The sequence below is a fragment of the Halictus rubicundus genome, chromosome 1, assembly GCF_050948215.1.
Source record: "Halictus rubicundus isolate RS-2024b chromosome 1, iyHalRubi1_principal, whole genome shotgun sequence".
In the NCBI taxonomy this organism is placed as follows: Eukaryota; Metazoa; Arthropoda; class Insecta; order Hymenoptera; family Halictidae; genus Halictus; species Halictus rubicundus.
The window spans coordinates 28,819,647-28,840,760 of NC_135149.1; the positions used below are offsets into that span (position 1 = coordinate 28,819,647).

At 39.7% G+C, this 21,114-nt stretch overlaps 2 protein-coding genes and 1 non-coding gene across 3 annotated transcripts in view; 1 reads left to right on the top strand and 2 right to left on the bottom strand.

Moving 5' to 3' along the window:
- Window positions 1–1,109: 1,109 nt before the first annotated feature.
- The window catches only part of LOC143360305 (uncharacterized), a 99,627-nt gene continuing 79,622 nt past the window's right edge, over window positions 1,110–21,114 (bottom strand). Inside the window, exons 3-9 of the mRNA XM_076799021.1 lie at window positions 16,856–16,918; window positions 8,441–8,508; window positions 8,175–8,289; window positions 5,022–5,190; window positions 2,347–2,489; window positions 2,137–2,267; window positions 1,110–1,612 (exon numbers count right to left, since the gene is read on the bottom strand). Of these exons, the coding sequence (XP_076655136.1) occupies window positions 1,258–1,612; window positions 2,137–2,267; window positions 2,347–2,489; window positions 5,022–5,190; window positions 8,175–8,289; window positions 8,441–8,508; window positions 16,856–16,918 (1,044 nt within the window). The 3' untranslated portion in view covers window positions 1,110–1,257. The remainder of the gene's footprint in view (window positions 1,613–2,136; window positions 2,268–2,346; window positions 2,490–5,021; window positions 5,191–8,174; window positions 8,290–8,440; window positions 8,509–16,855; window positions 16,919–21,114) is intronic.
- LOC143360185 (uncharacterized) lies at window positions 9,384–11,745 on the bottom strand. The gene is made up of 2 exons (XM_076798799.1): window positions 11,683–11,745; window positions 9,384–10,494 (listed from the first exon to the last, which is right to left on the bottom strand). Exons 1-2 carry the CDS (start codon window positions 11,728–11,730, stop codon window positions 9,679–9,681), a joined length of 864 nt encoding a protein of 287 aa, XP_076654914.1. The 5' UTR covers window positions 11,731–11,745; the 3' UTR covers window positions 9,384–9,678.
- On the top strand, window positions 15,671–15,765 carry LOC143361802 (U6atac minor spliceosomal RNA). Its single transcript, XR_013083524.1, has one exon. It is a non-coding gene; the product is annotated as a U6atac minor spliceosomal RNA (small nuclear RNA).

Consider the following 21,114-nt stretch of genomic DNA (forward strand, 5'->3'; position numbering starts at 1 on the left):
CCGCTTCTAGGTTTTCTTAGGTATACTTCTTCTACCGATGCTAGAACGCTCGCTAACCCCCACCCCTGGGATCAAAGAGGGCTCAAGATGCGTCGCGGACTGGTACCGTCCAGTACCGAACCAGTTCGAACGATATTCTAGTCCGGAACTTCGAGAAATCTCTTCCAATGAATTCCAAAATGATTTCATCCGAACCTGCACCTTCAGTACACCTGTCACTATAGCTGAAGATTATCTCAAAAGAATGTTTCAATCTTCGAAATCGCTGGTGTGCTTCATTGCTTGTCGCCAGCACGATTTTTACTTTCCGATTTGTAGACACTGCTGAGCATTCAACGAAAGTATAAAAAAGACCCTGAAGAGTTTAGTTCAGAATTGAAGGAGTTTCCTTTCTTTCGTAATGTAGTTCATCTGCATTATGAACGATAGCCAGCTAAATTTTGATTTCTTCTGAATTATGTACATTCTAAAAACTCGTATAAAAATCTACCAACAGAAACAGCCTAACTACCATAAAACAATGCGGAAATCTACAAGTCAAGCCGAACATGTTCACTTTCTCATGTTTGATCGCTCGACGTTGATCTTCGCTTCGTGAAATAATTTATGCGCATTTCTTAAGCCCATACAAAAATGCACACAACAATTTCGCGACGAGAAGATCAACAATTTTCTCTAAAAACAAAAAATTCAAAACTAAAATCTACAATTTTCACCCTCTCTTATCGACGGTGTATTCGATCATTCATAGTGATCACAGTTTCGATCTCCTCGTCCCGAGAAAATGTACATGCAATCTCAAAACCCCTAGAAAAACATCCCCTAAAGTTCCGTACCAAGATGTTCGATATCACCCCGATAAAAAAACATCGAACTCCAAAAGGTCTCGGCGCAGGACTAGAATACGAACGGAAGTGCGTCGGCTCAATACGTCGGCACTCGGTCGAATAGACTCGTCCAGCCTGAAGAAAGAGGAGGACAAACTTGAAGACCTCGAGACCTACGAAACAATATTTGCCACGGGCGGAAACGCTATACGGTGAATTACAAAAGACTTTGCGACCTCGCGAACGTTTGATTCGAGCGCATGTTTGAACGCGGTGCACCTTGAAGAGATCCCAGGGGCGGGTGTTCTGTCGAAAGTGTATCGAAAATCCTTCGGCCCGACGGGACCGAGAGGGTCGTCCAGGCTTTTCGAATACCTCGTCCCACCTTGCGATGAAACGTCTACGTTGCACGCCCCTAATCGACAGAAGACTACTTCTCCTCCCTGATCAGAGCCTCCTCCGCCTCCTTTCGCCTCGCCTTCGCCTCCTTCTTGGCTCTCTTCTTCTCCTCCTTCGCCAGCTTCTTCGCCTCCTTCTGCCTGGTCTTCTCCGCCTTCTCCTCCTCCTTCTGTCGAGCCTTCTCTGCTTTCTCGCGCTCCTTCTCCCGCTCCTTCTCCTTCTTCGATCTCTGAACCTCCTGCACCACTATCGACGACTTCGGCACCGTCGGCGGCCTCTTCGTCGTCGATCTCGAGGACGACGAGGACGTCGGCGTCGCCCCGCCGCTCGACAACACCCTCGGACTCGGTGATGTCTCGAGCTGAGTCACGATCTTCTGGGCGCATCTGCGAAACAAACGGTGCGAACGCGTTGCGGATTTCCGATCTGATTTTCTCGACCTTGAAGACCCCCCTGGGATTTTTTGGGTCCGGGTCGAAGAGGATTCGAAACGAGGATTCAAGAGTTCAGACCACTTCAGCCTCGAGACTAAGAGTTCTGAATTTGGACCACTTCTTCAGCTTCTAAATTAAGAGGTCAGACCCAGGACCACTTCTTCAGCTTCGAGACTAAGAGTTCTGAATTTGGACCAGTTCTTCAGCCTCTAAATTAAGAGGTCAGACCCAGGACCACTTCTTCAGCTTCGAGACTAAGAGTTCTGAATTTGGACAAGTTCTTCAGCTTCTAATTTAGGAGGTCAGACCCAGGATCACTTCTTCAGCTTGTGGACTAAGAATCCAGACTCAGAACCACATAATCTACACGCTGAAGAGCTGGTCCCTCTTATAATTAAAAATTTTGTCCAAGTACTGTTTCACGTGGAGGGAGAGGGGGGTGGACAAAATGGTAGAAAGAAGTAGAATCAATTTACCGTATCCTAGTGGAGGCTTTTCCCGCACGAAAGTCCCTCTGGAATTCCTTGATCGGCGGCAATCTACGTTCCCGGTTCTCCCTCATGACCTCTTCCTCCTCGTTAACTTGAGGAACAGGATCCTGGTACTCCTGCGACACGTCCGTAAAACAGAGTTAGCCGAGGCACGATATTAAACGTCACCTAAACGCTCTCGCCCGTCCAACTGACCTGAATCCTCATCTTCATGGACTGCGTCTGCGAGCGTCTCAAAATCTCGCCGGAAGGTTGCCTCACCCTCGTCGGTTTGCCCAGGTTCGAACTTCCTGTGCTACACGCCGAAGACGAACTCGAAGATGATACGGAAGACACTCCTGTTATCAAACAAACGTCTCATTTTGCCACAATCCAGATAAGGCAAGCATTAAAACGGGAAATCATTTCTTCCACAATCTTCGATAAAATATTTTGTAAAAATTTGCAACGTTGCTTGAAATATGTGTGAATGCATACGTAAAATTTTAATTTATTAGGTTCGGTTGTTAACTTGCAATTAATACCCGAATACCGTACTGAATATGCGTGTCTAGACTAGAACGCTTCTTGAGGCCTGTGTATTTATTTATAACTTCCACAATTTTTACGAAAATATTTTGTAAAAATTTGTCGTGTTACTTAAAATATGTGAGAATGCAGACGTAAAATTTTAATTTATTACGTTCAGTTGTTTACTTGTAATTAATTCCCGAATACCGTTCTGAATATGCGTGTGTAGACTAGAACGCTTCTTGAGGCCTGTGTATTTATTTATAGCTTCAACAATTTTTAAGAAAACGTTTTGTAAAAATTTGTCGTGTTACTTAAAATATGTGAGAACGCAGACGTAAAATTTTAATTTATTAGGTTCGGTTGTTTACTTGTAATTAATTCCCGAATACCGTTCGGAATATGCGTGTGTAGGCTAGAACGCTTCTTGAGGCCTGTGTATTTATTTATAGCTTCAACAATTTTTAAGAAAACGTTTTGTAAAAATTTGTCGTGTTACTTAAAATATGTGAGAACGCAGACGTAAAATTTTAATTTATTAGGTTCGGTTGTTTACTTGTAATTAATTCCCGAATACCGTTCGGAATATGCGTGTGTAGGCTAGAACGCTTCTTGAGGCCTGTGTATTTATTTATAGCTTCCACAATTTTTAAGAAAACGTTTTGTAAAAATTTGTGGTGTTACTTGAAATATGCGAGAATGCAGACGTAAAATTTTAATTTATTACGTTCAGTTGTTAACTTGCAATTAATTCCCGAATACCGTACTGAATATGCGTGTCTAGACTAGAACGCTTCTTGAGGCCTGTGTATTTATTTATAACTTCCACAATTTTTACGAAAATATTTTGTAAAAATTTGTCGTGTTACTTAAAATATGTGAGAATGCAGACGTAAAATTTTAATTTATTACGTTCAGTTGTTTACTTGTAATTAATTCCCGAATACCGTTCTGAATATGCGTGTGTAGACTAGAACGCTTCTTGAGGCCTGTGTATTTATTTATAACTTCCACAATTTTTACGAAAATATTTTGTAAAAATTTGTCGTGTTACTTAAAATATGTGAGAACGCAGACGTAAAATTTTAATTTATTAGGTTCGGTTGTTTACTTGTAATTAATTCCCGAATACCGTTCGGAATATGCGTGTGTAGGCTAGAACGCTTCTTGAGGCCTGTGTATTTATTTATAGCTTCAACAATTTTTAAGAAAACGTTTTGTAAAAATTTGTCGTGTTACTTAAAATATGTGAGAACGCAGACGTAAAATTTTAATTTATTAGGTTCGGTTGTTTACTTGTAATTAATTCCCGAATACCGTTCGGAATATGCGTGTGTAGGCTAGAACGCTTCTTGAGGCCTGTGTATTTATTTATAGCTTCCACAATTTTTAAGAAAACGTTTTGTAAAAATTTGTGGTGTTACTTGAAATATGCGAGAATGCAGACGTAAAATTTTAATTTATTACGTTCAGTTGTTAACTTGCAATTAATTCCCGAATACCGTACTGAATATGCGTGTCTAGACTAGAACGCTTCTTGAGGCCTGTGTATTTATTTATAACTTCCACAATTTTTACGAAAATATTTTGTAAAAATTTGTCGTGTTACTTAAAATATGTGAGAATGCAGACGTAAAATTTTAATTTATTACGTTCAGTTGTTTACTTGTAATTAATTCCCGAATACCGTTCTGAATATGCGTGTGTAGACTAGAACGCTTCTTGAGGCCTGTGTATTTATTTATAACTTCCACAATTTTTACGAAAATATTTTGTAAAAATTTGTCGTGTTACTTAAAATATGTGAGAATGCAGACGTAAAATTTTAATTTATTACGTTCAGTTGTTTACTTGTAATTAATTCCCGAATACCGTTCTGAATATGCGTGTGTAGACTAGAACGCTTCTTGAGGCCTGTGTATTTATTTATATCTTCAACAATTTTTAAGAAAACGTTTTGTGAAAATTTGTGGTGTTACTTGAAATATGCGAGAATGCAGACGTACAATTTTAATTTATTACGTTCAGTTGTTAACTTGCAATTAATTCCCGAATACCGTACTGAATATACGTGTCTAGACTAGAACGCTTCTTGATTCCTGTGTATTTATTTATAACTTCCACAATTTTTACGAGAATATTTTGTAAAAATTTGTGGTGTTACTTGAACTATTTACGAATATATCCACAAAATTTTAGTATACTAGGTTCGGTTGTTTACATGAAATTAATTCTCGAGTACCGCAGTGGATATACACGTCTAGACAAGAGCACCCCTCAGAGAGGTTCATTAAATATTAGTTTCGCTACGTAATTTATTTCCGTTCTGTTCCGGGGAATTATTCAGGATAATCACTGACCAGAAATAGAGGATGAGCCACTGGCCATCGAGTACAGGGACGCGGAGGCGGGTACGCTACTGGCTACCCATCTGCCACCGGGTCCAGCAACCCCTCCAGCCCCTCCGGTGCTCATATTGTACTCCGATGAACTCTGTGGCAGGACCCAGGACTTTCCTGACATCGAATACTGTTGGCACAGGAATGATTAATATCAGTCAAGTGGCTGTTTTCACTTGCAAATGGGAGAAAAACATTTCAACCCCTATTTCAACCCCTATTCAATCTTTGATGCTTCTGGAAAAGTAGAACATCGATTTTCTATTTTTATAATCCTGCCACTGAATCTACAGATTTGTTTATTTTTCGACCGTACCAATTTCTTTATCAATCTGATATAAAATGAAATTAATAAGGGATGAATGGGAGTGAACAATATTTTAAATGCCTAGCGATTCTACAAATATTTTTACGGGACTACTGGTGAAAAGAATTAGAAATAGTTAGCCTGATGTTTTATAATATTATAAATTACTTTACAGAAATTAGACCAAGAAAATAATTTTTGTGTGTGCGTCCGAAAATTTGTTGTGGATTTTTCTTCTTGTATTTTAAAATTTCGTCTGAACCATACAGATCCACAGTCAATGAGATTAATCATTTACTATCTAGTAGACGGAAGAATTCATCTTTATGCAAATTTGTTTATCCGGAAAACCGCCCGACTCGTTCAATTCTCCAAACGCTTAATCAAACGAACATTCTATTAGCACTGAAGCTGAAAAACAAGTCAAACTAATCCCGGTTTCGCCGCGAATTCAAACGAACAGCGGAGTACAGCAGTTCCCCAGACGTGCAAGCCCCGCGTGGTTAATTAATATTTCCCCGAGCGAGAGGAAAAATTAATCGAGTGCTCTCGACAACAATCCCGCAGGAAACTCTCAAAGGTTCGGTTCCGGGACAATGCGTGCCCGAAGAAAAGCGGAACAAAACAAGAAGGCGAAAAAGCGAAAACAAAAAGCTAAAATAAAAAGCGGATAAAAGACAAAGAATAGCGGGGGGAGCAAAGTGAATGGAAATTCGAGAAAAATATATCGGGTCGGGTTGCTGTCGGGTTCGACCCGTTTGCCGGGGGATCGTTTATTTATCGAAGAAACGAAACACGCCGTGGCTCGAGCGAATTATTTCGTGGCTCGCTTCTAGCGTACGCGTCGGAAATTCCGATTAATTGCAGCGGAATGTGCCAAAAATAAAAAGGGAAGAAAAAATGAAAAAAGGAGAAAAAATGAAGGAGGAGAAACGAGAGCATTCAGGCCTCGGTACGGTATTTATGGAAAGCTTTCCCGAACGGAATGGTCATAGCGTCGCGAGTGGCCGAACCCCCTCTGGGATTCGGCCTCGATGAAAGGCGACGAGGGCTTTTCGAGTCCGCTCCAATTAGCCGCGATTTTACGCCGCCTCGGAATCGGATCGACCAATCGCCGAGCCAGCTCGGCCTCGCGATACGAAACAAACACGAATTTCTGGGGCAATTGTGATCGGACATGTGATATACACGGTGTCAGCGCGCTCGCTGCCGCAGCACAGAGACCGTTGACGTCACTGGCCCGGGGTTTTTTAATTCCAACCTTTTTTTCGCCAAGAAACCAACGACATTCTGTTCCCGAAGCTTTCCACCCACCGTGGCCCTCGAAATTATTTTGACAACGACTTTGCGATTTTTTGAAAAATTCGTGCGGATTTTACGAATCTGTGACAGCAATGAGCAAATCAGACGAGAAACAATGACAAAATTTAAGGAATTTAAAAATGTTTCTTTACGTGGCTTTTTTAATTAATTTTTATCCTGTATAAAAATCTGTAGAATTTTTGACGCTCCGATCGCTAGACTGTGGATTTTACGAATCTGTGACAGCAATCAGCAAATCAGATGAGAAACAGTGACAAAATTTAAGGAATTTAAAAATGTTTCTTTACGTGGCTTTTTTAATTAATTTTGATCCTGTATAAAAATCTGTAGAATTTTTGACGCTCCGATCGCTAGACTGTGGATTTTACGAATCTGTGACAGCAATGAGCAAATCAGATGAGAAACAGTGACAAAATTTAAGGAATTTAAAAATGTTTCTTTACGTGGCTTTTTTAATTAATTTTTATCCTGCATAAAAATCTGTAGAATTTTTGACGCTCCGATCGCTAGACTGAGGATTTTACGAATCTGTGACAGCAATGAGAAAATCAAATGACAAACAGTGAAAACATTTAAGGAATTTAAACATGTTTCTTTACGTGGCTTTTTTAATTAATTTTTATCCTGCATAAAAATCTGTAGAATTTTTGACGCTCCGATCGCTAGACTGTGGATTTTACGAATCTGTGACAGCAATGAGAAAATCAGACGAGAAACAGTGAAAACATTTAAGGTATTTAAAAACGTTTCTTTACGTGGCTTTTTTAATTAATTTTTGTCCTGCATAAAAATCTGTCGACCGAGGAAGAAGCGTACTACATTCATTTTGTTTTGATATGTTTCTGTATATCATATAGGGTGGGGAGCTGGAGACATATTATTTCTCGAAAACCGTACGAATTGAAATTTCTCTGGAAATATTAACAAATTTGTTTCTTGATTAAATGTACCATGAATTTGAAGATTGAAGTTTTCCGTTTACAACGACCCCCCAAAACTTGATGTACGATTTTCTGTAGTGGTTTCATTGTAATCGCGACAAGTTCAATAAGAATATTTTTTGAATTATGTAAATTCAATTTTAACTCTTTCTTGTTGCATGTGATTTTTATATATCAAACGTATCGAAAATTCTGTACCGCACAACTGAAAATCATTTCAGTACAGTGTCTTCTCGATATATGTCAACAACACGGGCCTTACCAGTGACATATATCGTCCAGGAGATACTATTCTATTTAATATTACTATTCCCTAGCGGGTATACCGCGCGGGAGTGGGGACAGTTCTGCGACTTTTATGAGCCGGGTATTCGCGACATATATCGAGAAAAGATTGTGTATTTGATTATTGCGAAGCTGCCTAAATATTGACTTAACGGAGTACATAATTTGTACGAAAGAGAAGAGCAATTTTAAGAATCAGATGTAGAAGCTGCAAGTAGGTATACGAATTTTGATGTTGCCATAGTCGGTGATACTTACGTCCCGCGGGATGAGGGTCTGTTTGAGACGCAGGATCTTGGCTCTGCATATGACACAGCGCAATGGCAACAGCCTCTGCGAGACCGCCATTTGTATTGTCTTGACGAAACAACGTCTGCAACACGAGCAAATAAAGTATGTCTATTTTATTATGAAACTAATAGTTTTGTTTTCTTTATTTTATTTTTTGAATAATTTTTGTATGGTGGGCCTTATAGTGACCGGATAATAATTTATTTTATTGGTGAATTGACATTGTATTTTACCTGCAAACCACACGGTGCCCACAAGGAGCCGTCTGCATCGTGGCCCTGGCGTTCACGCATATCACACACTGCAAGAACAAGAAAACAGTAATTCTATTTTCATCCCTACGGGAAAGTCGTAAATTCGTTCTTCTTCTCTGACATCATTTCAGATGAATTTCCTTGAAAGTTGTGTTTGCTCCGTGCCTGCAGAGGCAACGTTGAAACCTGGGGATTTTAGGATGATCAGCAGAAAGTTTCTAGTTTCTGGTTTGGAGAGGTACTTAAGTGAATGTGTGCTGTTCGATCGAGTTTCAGTAATAACAAACCAGAATTTGTCGATTGAAATCTAAATCTCACGTCATCAGACTGCATGTACAATTTTCCGCCCAGAAAAATTATTTTAACCCTAAATGGTAAACTGTGATGTTCAAAATTCAATGAGGACAACAAATAAATTTTTTATACAATTAAACTAAACCTAAAGAAAACATGATTCGTACTCTAAATCCTGCATAGCAATGTTTAATCTCCAATGAAGGCAAGAAATTAATTTTCTTCGATAATTTCTAACCCGAAGATAAACTACTTAACAAAAAACATAATTTATTTGCTCTAAGTTTGTGATTAATATAATTGCTGGTTAACAAAACAACTGAAAACAATAAATTCCAAATTAAGTTAAACGTCACTGCTGGATGTAGGGTATAAGTCATTTTTCCTTAGACTTTGAAATTATTAAAAAAAAGTTACTTGGCGTGCAGGTGAAAAAATATGAAAAATTCTGCTAATTCTACAGGATATAAGGAATCGAAAATGTGGAATAAAGTTTTCTCGTAACTGGCTCCGTTTTCGAGATAATTAAACTCGATCAGTCGTCTATCCTGTCTGATCATGGCTGACCGTTTCCACTTACTCGGAGGAAAAGGATTCGTACGTGAAATAAATGTTTCCAAAGACAATGTCATAAGAAACGAAATCCCATTGGAGACTCCGTTACACAGGCGATTACATTTCGCCAATTTTATTAAATTTGTATTCAACAATCATCGATACAATAACAATCAACCTCAAGTAAATTTCACAATATTGAGCTGGCGAATACTTTTCTCAAGAGATTTATTCATTAACTACAAACAGGTCCTTAGTAGCGCTAGAGTGTCAGGGTAGATAGCCATACCTAAGCTAGGAACAGTACACCCCCTCGATTTTCATCCCCTAATTTAAATTAAAAAACACATCACAATTACACGACATGTTTAGGCTGTGCTAATGATCATGTTCGACACTGTGCCCATATTGCCATGGGGAACTGGATATGTTGGCATACTACGAGGCATATCACCCACCGAGACGTTAGGTGCGTCATTTTGATCAGGTGGGTTTTGAGGGGACCTCTTCTTTCTCATCGTTTTTGCCGCATCTTCTGCTTCGCCTGTTCCAGGGGTGTCAGAGTTGGTGGGGTCCGAAGGTGGACCACATGGGGGTCGACCATTGGGTGGTGGACCACGGGGTGGTGGTCCATGGGGTGGTGGACCATGGGGTGGTGGTGGACAGTCTGATCCACCATCTTGAGGACTGCGCTTCTCCCTAGGACCCATTGCGGTCGTCATATCCGTGGGATCCTGTTGAGGACTACGTTTACCTCTAGGACCCATTGTGGTCATCATATCCATGGGACCCTGTTGAGGACTGCGCTTCTCCCTAGGACCCATTTTGGTCATCATGCCCATGGGACCCTGTTGAGGACTGCCTTTCCCTCTAGGAATCATTTTGTTCATCATGTCCATGGGGCCCTGTTGAGGACTGCGCTTCTCCCTAGGACCCATTGCGGTCGTCATATCCATGGGGTCCTGTTGAGCACTGCGCTTCTCCCTAGGAACCATTGTGGTCGTCGTATCCATGGGATCCTGTTGAGGACTGCGTTTTTCTTTTGCACCCATTTTGGTCATCATGCCCATGAGACCCTGTTGAGGACTGTCTTTCCCTCTAGGAATCATTTTGGTCATCATGTCGCCTGGTCCACCCGTTGGGAGTTTAAACATCCACAAGGACGTCGGTGGAGCTCCAGTAACCTCGAATTTAGTTTGAACTTAGGCTAGGTGGTATATAATGAGGACTGTGTAGCGCAGACCCTTTGGAAGTAGGGTTGTGATTAGGGGTGTCTTGTGATCCTTGAGAATTGCTTTTGGATCTCCTATACAATATTTATACAATATTTTAGAATATGATTATTTCGCGTGAAAAAATGTAAGATACAGTGGTTTAATTTATTATAATTATATTTATTTATTATTTATTATAATTTCTTTTTATTTTAGTCCGGAAGTGGAGAATTGTTTCAGGAATGCAGAGAATTTACAAGCATTATCTTGCTTTAATACATCGAATGGACTTTAGTATGTAAATATTTATAAAAATGTAGGTTGAAATTTTACAAGAGAAATTTACTGAAACAAAAGTCAGGTACAATTTTGTTTCTTTCTTTATCGGCTTAGTTCCAATTCAGTGAGTCAGAAATGAAGCTGCATCATATTTTATTCACATTCACGTTTCGCCATTTTCTTTTTAATTTTTTTCTGCCGTATAAACGCGCAAAAATTCACAGTTTAATAATTCCTACGTAACCATATGCGAGACGCAAACCCAGTTGTCCGAGTCTGTGAACCGGAGTGTTTAATTTACCAGCGGATTGTAATTATTGTTAATTTAGTTTGTGGCTGGCGGGTTGAGCTTCATTTATGCATGTCTTTGTTTTCAATCAATTCGTATAAAAATCGTTTGTGCATCAAAGATTTGTTTCTGGTAGATTGCTTATAAATGTTGTAAAGCCCTACTTAAATCAACACGATAATTACCTTAGCATCCTCGATCATTTATTATTCAAACAATAAATTGAATTCTTAAAATACACTTTACTAAAATAAAATATGGGACCGGAGATTAAAACCAAATTAATTTCTTTCACAAAAATAAAATTGGTCACACTTAAACTAGAGAACTAGTGTCCAATGCAGACTGTATTAAATATTGTCAAGATTCATATTTTATAATTTTTTTATGCCTAGTAATAAAGACAAGAGATTTCACAATTTATTTATTACTTCAAGAACTAATAGACTTGCTGAAACATATTTATGACAATTTTTGACAGAATAAAATGACTAACTCCAACATTTACCAAGCAAATGTTAATAAAAATCCTGGGATCACAAGACACCCTGGAACCCTTTGAAAATACTCGAGCCCAAAATGACACTTACAGCGAGCACCAAAACGGCGGCAACAGCAACGCCCACGAGATGCTTCATGATTGCTATAGCAGATCACCGAACACTGTTCCCTCGTTTCCGAGACGCAGGAATAAATAGTATCGTCGGAGGACCAGGAAGGAGAAGATAAAACAAGAATGAAAAAAAAAAGGTATGATATCGACGGGCGTCGCGCGCGAAAATCATGTTGCAACGAAGGAAAATGATCTCCTCAGTCGTCATTACCGGACTCGGCCATTGTTCTCCGTGGCGTTTTACCATTTTTGTTGTCACGAACCACGACGGAAATGACGGACTCCCCCAGAGACCAGCCGCCTCTGAATCGTTCCCGACGCGCAACAAGGAAAATAAACTCGGCCTCTGTGACGAGCGGCGCTCGCTGATTGCGAGCTTGAATCTTATCGCGTCGACGATCGGTCCCCTAATTTCAGTTTAATAATTGCGATGCTTGTCGCCGCGCGGAACCAATTTGCCCCGCGACAATAATCCGCGACAACTGGGATTATGGAATTACGCAATTTCCGACCGTCTCGATACTTTGTACCGCGTCGATTACCTTTTTCAATGGCGCTTCGCCCAATTATCTCCTGCTTTGTTCCTCGGGCTCTGTGTTAAGGCCCTCTTCAAGATTTTAGCGGGTAATCAACGCTCGAGTATAATTTTCAGAGATTGTTGTACAAAGGGCCCGGAAATAGTTCAACTATTCTTACTTTATATTTTAAATCAACAAGTTGTGTCTCGTTTGTAAGATTCGACTAAGGATTTTTATATGCAAAATAAAAATTGAATGCGTCGATTGCAAGAAACGGGAGCCGCTTTGAAATTGCTTTCTGTTTTTAATTATTCCAATGGGTCAAAAATTCGTTTAATTTTTTTACAATTTAAAGCCACTACATTTTGGTATAAATGTATAAAATTCGCAGTTTGCTTATGATTTTACATTTTAAAGAATTGCATTTATTGCAGAACAAATTTCTTCGCTTGCTAAGAAATGTTTATAAACTATTATCAGTTACTGTTAACCTTATTTCATTTATCCCTTCATGCCTTCATTTACTTCGTTGTGTACCATGAATGTAACGTGAACATTCGGTCAGCCAGTTCTTCTTCAAAACAGATGCAAAATTGCTACAATTATATATATATATACAAAAATTACTAAAAAAATTAAAATACAATGTTTATACAATCGACATTCCAGTTAGACACCGTTCGGTAAAAAAACCAAGCGTGGAAACATTTATTTAAAACGCAGAAACGCACCTGCTCCGTATCAGTAGAATCAGCCAGCACTGGTCAGACACGTCACCCTCCTAATCGACATTTATTATCTCGGAAACGGAACCACATACGAAGAAACTTCATTCGACATTATCGATCCGCCATCTCGCGTAGAATGAGCCAGTATTTTTCCTGCGACATAATCTTCACGCCTTCCTCACTTAAACTATGATTCGTCGCCACCGTGCTCGACGATTTTAACGAAACGATTGTTTTGTAAGATGTGTCGCGTGTCTCGGGGAATTCGTGTAGCGAGAAATGAATTCTGCCGGCAATGTCAGGGTCATTAAAGAGTGTCGGGCTCATTAATGACGCAATACGGAAGCCGTGGTTGACTGGGGGGACCCCGGGATCTTGTCGCGTACGATCAGCTCGGACGAGAGGAGTCTGTTTACCGGGGGACGTTAGGCGCGGGTAATTGATCTAACCGAATTAGGCGTCGGCTTAATCGAAATATTAATAGCTCAACGGTGGACGAACACGTCAGGAATCGCAGGGTCGACCGCTTTGTCAGGCTCGTTAATCGACTTTCGTGAGCCATTGAACGAGCCGCTCGACCGGAAATTGCAACTTTTCCGGACGACAGCCTGTCTTTTCGTCACCGACACACGGTCTCTCTCTCTCTCTCTCTCTCTCTCTCTCTCTCTCTCTGTATGCAACTATATGGATATTTTCTCTGTGCACCGTGGCCAACAGCCTGCATTAATAACACCGGCGCAACTTTCTGGGTCAAAGCGATTTCCTTTTTCGGAAATTCGCTCGCCACCGAAATACACTCCTCTCTCCATATATAAATTGATGTCGGTTAATTTTATTAATTCACCGAGCTACGTCCAGGACAGTTCCAAGACCTCTTTGTGCGCCGTCTATTACACTCTGCCGGCGGCAGTATTGTTCTTCCGCTGATATAATCGTTGCCACGTGCACTCTGCTCCTTTGTGTCGTGTAAAAAGCTACCCGGAAATATAGCCGAACGACAATTCTGCTGGTAATTGTTCTGGATACCGTTTCGGACAAAGACGTGAATTCGTTTGATCCGTGTATGTGATCTTCCATTTTTTATTTCGTGAAAATTGCGTCCATCGTGCGGTTGAATCGTGGTCTTCTTCCTGTTTGTTCTTTCGCGGTCTTGTCCGGCGACCGCTTTTGAATTACAATCATTTTTTTACGTCCATCACTGTTCATTTCTGATTTTTATACTCTCATTCGCCTTATTTCACAATCGATCCAATATTGTATATTTCTCGTTTTGATCGATGGCCGTTCTTGGATAACGATTTTTTATGTAATTTCGTTCAATGTGCATTTTTAAATCTCTTTTCTGTTCCTTAACACTAGAACAACCAAGCACCAATAAGGCATACGTTGCCTTATAATAACAACAAAATTGCGTGTTGTTCAGATTCCGTACCAGTTTTGTTTAAATATCGATAGAGAAGTTTATTAAAAAATTTTCTCACAGAAACATATTTCTAATTTCAATATTTCTAAAAAAAATTAGGAGCGAGCCATTTTGACTTAAATTGTTAATCTTAAATTGTATATTCTCTTGTATATTATCCAGTTGAAAAATGTATATACTTTTCTGTCGGTCGTAGTGACCAAAAATCCGGTTTATTACTCCTTCTTTATTTCCCCTTATACTTTTGTTAATCTTGACTCGCATTATATTTTTGTTAATTTTGTCCATCGACCGGTCTTAAATAACAACATTTTTAAAAACGTCTATCTTCCGTACTCTTCGATGATTATTTCTTTATTTATAGATTCGTTTCAGAAATTCCTGAATGGATATCCAGTAAAGTGGTCAGTCGACGCACTCACTCGGAGGGTAACGACGTCAGAGCCACCCCCGTGGACTTCGTATGGGGCGGGTCACCCGGTGACGGCATTAAAAAACAATTTCTCCGAGGGTGAAACCCGCAAGACACTTTCCCGATTCAACGAGCCCCGATTGATTCGAGGAATCTTTCAGTGACGTCAAAAGGTTTCTTTTATTCGCAGCCGAGGGGCTGGAAATCTCATTCGGCCCGGCAATCATCGGGGCCCCTGTCCCGGTGAAATTACGAATTAGGCTTGATTACGTCTTGTCCTGTGGCGAAGAAGAAAGTAACGAGGTTACCTCGAGAGAGAGAGAGGAGCCTCGAGGACAGGAAAAGCGGGGGAGAGGACACGGACGGAAAATGCAGCTGACCTTACCACTACCACCGAGGAGCAAAGTCACCCCCTCGCAAACCATCCCCTTCACCGCGATGATAATTGGATCGGAGGCTACTCGAACTTTCCCCAGGAAATTTCTTTCACCGCGGGGAATTAAGTGAAACCTCCCCCGCGATTATTCATCGAATTCGGATACCATTAGATTCGCGTTAGAGCGGGGAAAAAAGCCGGGGTGAATTGGGGGTTAATTGCGTGAGGATACAAACCTTAATTAGATTTTTATGTAACCTGCTATTCCCTTTATCTAGCCGTTTAGTCTGCGAGCTTTAATCCGGAAACTGACGGTACTTGCGTTTAAAACGGGCAGTTTGTTTTGTAATAATTTGTCCCCGTTTTAAGTGGTTAATTGTGTTCCTAATAGTTCGTGGATGTAAGTGCATTTTTTGATACACCTGATAATCCGTTCTATGAACTTTTGTAATTTATTGTGTTCCTAATGTGAGTCTCGATTTTAGACGTTTTAGGGGTGGTTTTTCCTGTGTAATATGAAAGGGAGATGTTTAGCACTCCCCTAGACAAGGGGTAGTTTTTCCTAAATGTGAAACACTCTAGCAATTTTAATTGTGGTTTTAATTCAAGCACAGTCGAATGTTACTTGACAATGAAAATCAATGAGGAAGGACTCAAGACATTATTAAAGAGCTTCTTTTTTAACAATTTACCTCTCAGCAGTTGGAAAGTAAGATACATGTAAAATGTAAAACAAATCAACCGACGTTTAAGGAATCTACCCTTAAGCTGTTTCAAGCAAGACAAACACAAATCAATAAAAAATAAGCGAGTCGATAAATCTGACTGTGTTCGAAGAAATCTACCCCTAGGCTGTCTGAGAAAGACAAATATAATTAAACTAAAAATAAATGATTCGATAGATCAGCTGCGTTTTCAGAAAACTACCCCTAGGCTGTCTAAAAATGAATAGCATTAATAAATCAAATACGAATAAATGCAAAAATAGACACATCGATGAATCTGACTGTGTTTTAAGAAAACTACCCCTAGGATGTCTGAGAAACACAAATATAATTAGACTAAAAATAAATGATTCGATAGATCAGCTGCGTTTTCAGAAAACTACCCCTAGGCTGTCTAAAAATGAATAGCATTAATAAATCAAATACGAATAAATACAAAAATAGACACATCGATGAATAAGACTGTGTTTTAAGAAAACTACCCCTAGGCTGCTTAACACTAGAACTACCGAATGAGTTAAAATGACTTGCTCCTAATTTTTTCTGTTGGGAATATGGAAATTATGAATATTTTTCCATGAGAAAATTTTTTAATGAACTTCTCGAAGTGGATATTTAAACAAAACTGATACGAAATCTAAACAAGTGCAGTTTTGTTGTTATTGTAAGGCAACGTATGCCAGTTGCATATTTAGTGCTTGGTAGTTCTAGTGTTAAAAATGAAAAACATAAACACGTCGCGCCTAAATAATTAAAATATAAATAAATCGACGAATCTGTGTTTTAATAAACCTACCCCTGCTTGAGATACGTCGAACATAAATGAAGAAAAAATTAATAAATCAATGAACAGACCTAAGAAATTTTTACAGTTTATCAAAATTGTGTCTGTCCTCTATTTCTGCCTGCACTTCTCCGGATGAAAAAAGACACCATCTAGATGGAAATTGTGGGATTATGGCACTCACCTCGTCCTCCTGCGAGGATGCCAGCTCAGGCTCGTTCTCCTCGAGCTTTGTCAGCAATTTATCCTGTAACAGAGGAACACGTTTCCCATGAAACAAGCTGCGTACGCCTAAACCAATCACTCTCTCTCTCTCTCTCTCTCTCTCTCTCTCTCTCTCTCTCTCTCTCTCTCTCTCTCTCTCTCCCTCTCTGTTCTTCACTGCCAGCTGTCCGTCGATAGAAAGATCGATCCTATTTTCCAGGCGCGGGACAGCTCAAGTTGAAGGCTCGATCGTTTTTCGCGGAAGGCTGAATCATAGTGATATAATACTTCGGCTGCTATTCTTGCGCCGTACCTATTCGCCGTACTCGCTCGACCGATCGATATATTATTTCTTTCCCGGTTCCGTTGTTTTTCGCCTCTTTTTGCCGTTGCCACGCGATCTCGGGACGTGCCAACCCGGAGCCCATCCACCCCCACAACACACACCCTCTTGTACAGCAAGCGAGAACCATCAGCTTCGATATACCGAAAACAAACGCGAGCTTTCTGGCCCCGATTTTTCCGGAGAGCAAATTGAAAATCTGATTGGAAAAACGTTCGCCCATTCCTTTCGCAATTTGTGCATTTAACGCGGCCGCGATTTCTGCCAGCTATAGCCTTCACAGTTACGATACTCCACTCGATGTATCCTCTTGTAAAACGTAATAAAACATATCGTTGGAAAAAAATGACAGGTTCCCCCAATATTAAAAAACTGATTTTATTTTCTTCGTGTGATATTGAAAAATCACCCTTGAGCTGAAAAATTCATCCAATCTTTCTTTCCAAATTTTCTAAAATTTTTGTCCAATCATATTAATTTAAGAACCTTCAAATTGCGGTAGAAAATTTGAAATAAATCTCGGACGAACGCGTAAACAAATGAATAATAAGCACACAGTGATATTTCTCTCAGTTGTATGGAATTTAACATCGTACAACAAACTGAATAAGAAAGTTTAAGTATCAAGAATAGACAATAAACAAGACATGAAAAAAAAATAGTATTAGAAAGAAATGGATGCTAAAACTTGATTTAAAATGACTATAGCTCGAACACGTAGAATAATTTATCACAATAAACGAGGATCAGAGAAATAATAATAATGCCCAAACGATCAGCATTCAATCAGCCCAATTAAAAAAAAAAAACGTTGAAAATTGTAAGAGGCAATAAAATGTTCAGAGTAAACAAGAGGGAGAAACACACCCCCCAAGCGGAGTATGAACAAACAGGAACGAAGAGTATTAAAATCGCAGCAGACGATTGTAGCAAAATCAGCTGATTGTCGAGGCAAAACCGTGAGCAACGTGGCGGGAAATTTGCGGCAGAGGAGGGGGTGTGTTCGCGGGACGTCGATCAGGACGGCCGCCATTTTGGTTCCCGGACGTAAACCGCACGGAGCGGCAGGGGTGACTTTGATCCGACGTTCCTCCCGCCGGCTCAGCGTCCGGTTCTGTTCCACGCGTACGCGTGTATCTGGGTCAGGGTGCTTTCCAGATATTAGGGGGATGATGCGCAAAATATCCCCACCACGGTGTGCGGTACCAGCAAGTTTTGCACAAGCGTCGCGACGCGACACGACGCACAGAGAGAGAGAGAGACAGAGAGACGTCGTGGACCACGTCGAATCGCAGCAGCCAATTTGCCATTCGCGCGAGAAACAACCACCGATCATCTCGTGTCCCTTCCCACCGTCGTCCCATTGTCTCCTTGAGCCCCGCTGCCAAGAACGTGACGGAAAATCTTTTTTCAACCCCCTGTCCACTTCCACCCTCGCTTCTTCAACCCCCTGTTTCTCACCCTGTAGATAGAGGCGTCGCAATTTTTTCCCTCCTGTTTCAACCCCCTGTTTCTCACTCCGTACATAGGGGCGTCGCAATTTTTTCCCTCCTGTTTCAACCCCCTGTTTCTCACCCCCGAGACGTCGCAATTTGGCGACGTCCTCCGCGGGACGTTTCGATTTAATGAACCGCGACCAGGCGCCCAGGAAAAGCTTCGTGCAAACTCCCGCTAATTCTGCGGCTACCCGGAAGAGATTTCGGGGATGCTAACCCTCTGTCTTGACGAGGGATGCCGCTGGGCCCAGAGCCCTGAAACCACGCCAGAATCGAGCCTGAGAACTTCTTTGTCTGCTCAGAGTTTAACCACCCTTGATTTTGGTCACCTTACAGGTGTGGAATCCATTGGAAGTCGATGTGGTATTTTATTTATTTATATATTTATTTTGTGCGGCGATTTGACTAATTTTGTTTTACTCGCAGTTGTTTAACGAATGTATCAAATTTTGAGGGTACCTGAAAATAAACACCAATGGGGGTTATTTTTTTGACTAAGAGTATTAGGGTTCGCTTTTGTTATTAAATTGTTGTCCCATGATTTTTATATGACGTGCTCTTTAGTCTAATAATATTTTTTTAACGTCTTGATGCACATTTTTTTTTTATTTGTTTTACATTATTACGATATTACTTTTGTATAAAACCCTGCTTTGTCTTTCATTCTTGTCTTACAATATTCTTTTAAATTCTTTACGGGTACTCTGTCTTTGCTCGATTCTTTTTATTAATTTTGTTCCTCGTTCAGTCTTTCATAAAAATTTTTTTATGATTGTTTATCCGTTCAGTCTATCGTCATGATATTTTTTCATGATCATCTGTCATCCAATCTTTCATTGTATTATCGTTTTATGATCGTTTATTTCGTTCAGTCTTCCATTATCATTTTTTCTAAAGATCGTTTATTGTCCTGTCTTTCAATATAATTTTTTCTAAAGATCATTTATTGCCCAACCTTTCCTTATACTTTCTTTAATATCGTTTATCGTTCAGTCTTTTATTATCATTTTTTAAAAGATCGTTTATTGCCCAATTTTTCCTTGTCATTTTTTTTACTATCGTTTATCGTTCAGTCTTTTATTATCATTTTTATAAAGATCGTTTATTGCCCAATTTTTCCTTGTCATTTTTTTTACTATCGTTTACCGTTCAGTCTTTTATTATAATTTTTTTTAAAGATCGTTTACTGTCCTGTCTTTCATTACAATTTTTTCTAAAGATCGTTTATTGCCCAATCATTCCTCAAAATTTTTTTTGAATATCGTTTATCGTTCAGTTTTTCAATATAATTTTTTTTAAAGATCGTTTGCTGTTCTGTCTTTCATTACAATTTTTTCTAAAGATCGTTTATTGCCTAATCATCCCTCATAATTTTTTTTAATATCGTCTATCGTTCAGTCTTTCAATATAATTTTTCTTAAAGATCGTTTATTGTCCCGTCTTTCATTACAATTTTTTCTGAAGATGCTTTATTGCCCAATCATTCCTCATAATTTTTTTAAATATCGTTTATCGTTCAGTCTTTCAATATAATTTTTCTTAAAGATCGTTTGCTGTTCTGTCTTTCATTACAATTTTTTCTAAAGATCGTTTATTGTCCAATCTTTCATTATAATCATTTTTACGATCGTTCTTCGTCCAATCTTCCACAAAAACATTTTTGACGACCGTTTGCAGTCTCGATTTTGATTAATTTGTTTTCTTTTTAAATTATTTGTTGCTGGTCCTCTTGTACTTGATTCGACGATATTGCGACGCCCGTTTAAAGTTTATAGCGAAAGACTTCCAACGGCACGCTTCGCCGGAGAACTTCGTTTTCGCGTAAATGGAAGTTGTGTATCGACTCGCCGAGTGCGCGTGCACTCGAGTACAGTGCTGCTCGAGCGTCCGCCGCTGCACACGAGTGCGCGCGCACTTAGACAACACTCGCGTTTCATTTCCCCGAAAACAATGACCGCGAGAGAACACACACTCTTTAGAATTACATGAAATATTAAACCGTTCTCAGCGAACGCCGACTTTCCGAACTTGCTGAACTACTTTGCCGAGTGTCCCTTACGCCGCGAATAAACACACGCTTTTTCTTTATCCGAACTTTCTTAAAGAACAACCATGAAAAGAAAAACTATAGAAATTCAAAGCCTCAGCCACTGCATTTGTCCCTAGAATTTTAAATGAACCCTCAGCGACGAATAATTCGTTTGAAATAATTTACACCGAATAGAATATCCTGTTTTATTATCTGAACTGTCCGAGCAACAATATAGAAGAAATTAGAAAATTGAAAACCCTGTCCAGCCACTGAATTTGTCCCTAAAATTTTAAATGATCCCTCAGCGACGAATAATTCGTTTAAAATAATTTGCACAAAATAGAATATCCTGTTTTATTATCTGAACT

Coding starts and splice junctions, on each gene's coding strand:
- LOC143360185 (XM_076798799.1), bottom strand. CDS start 11,730: ATGAAGCATCTCGTGGGCGTTGCTGTTGCCGCCGTTTTGGTGCTCGCT. Junction 10,495..11,682: donor CCGCCGTTTTGGTGCTCGCT/GTAAGTGTCATT, acceptor ACTAAATTCGAG/GTTACTGGAGCTCCACCGAC.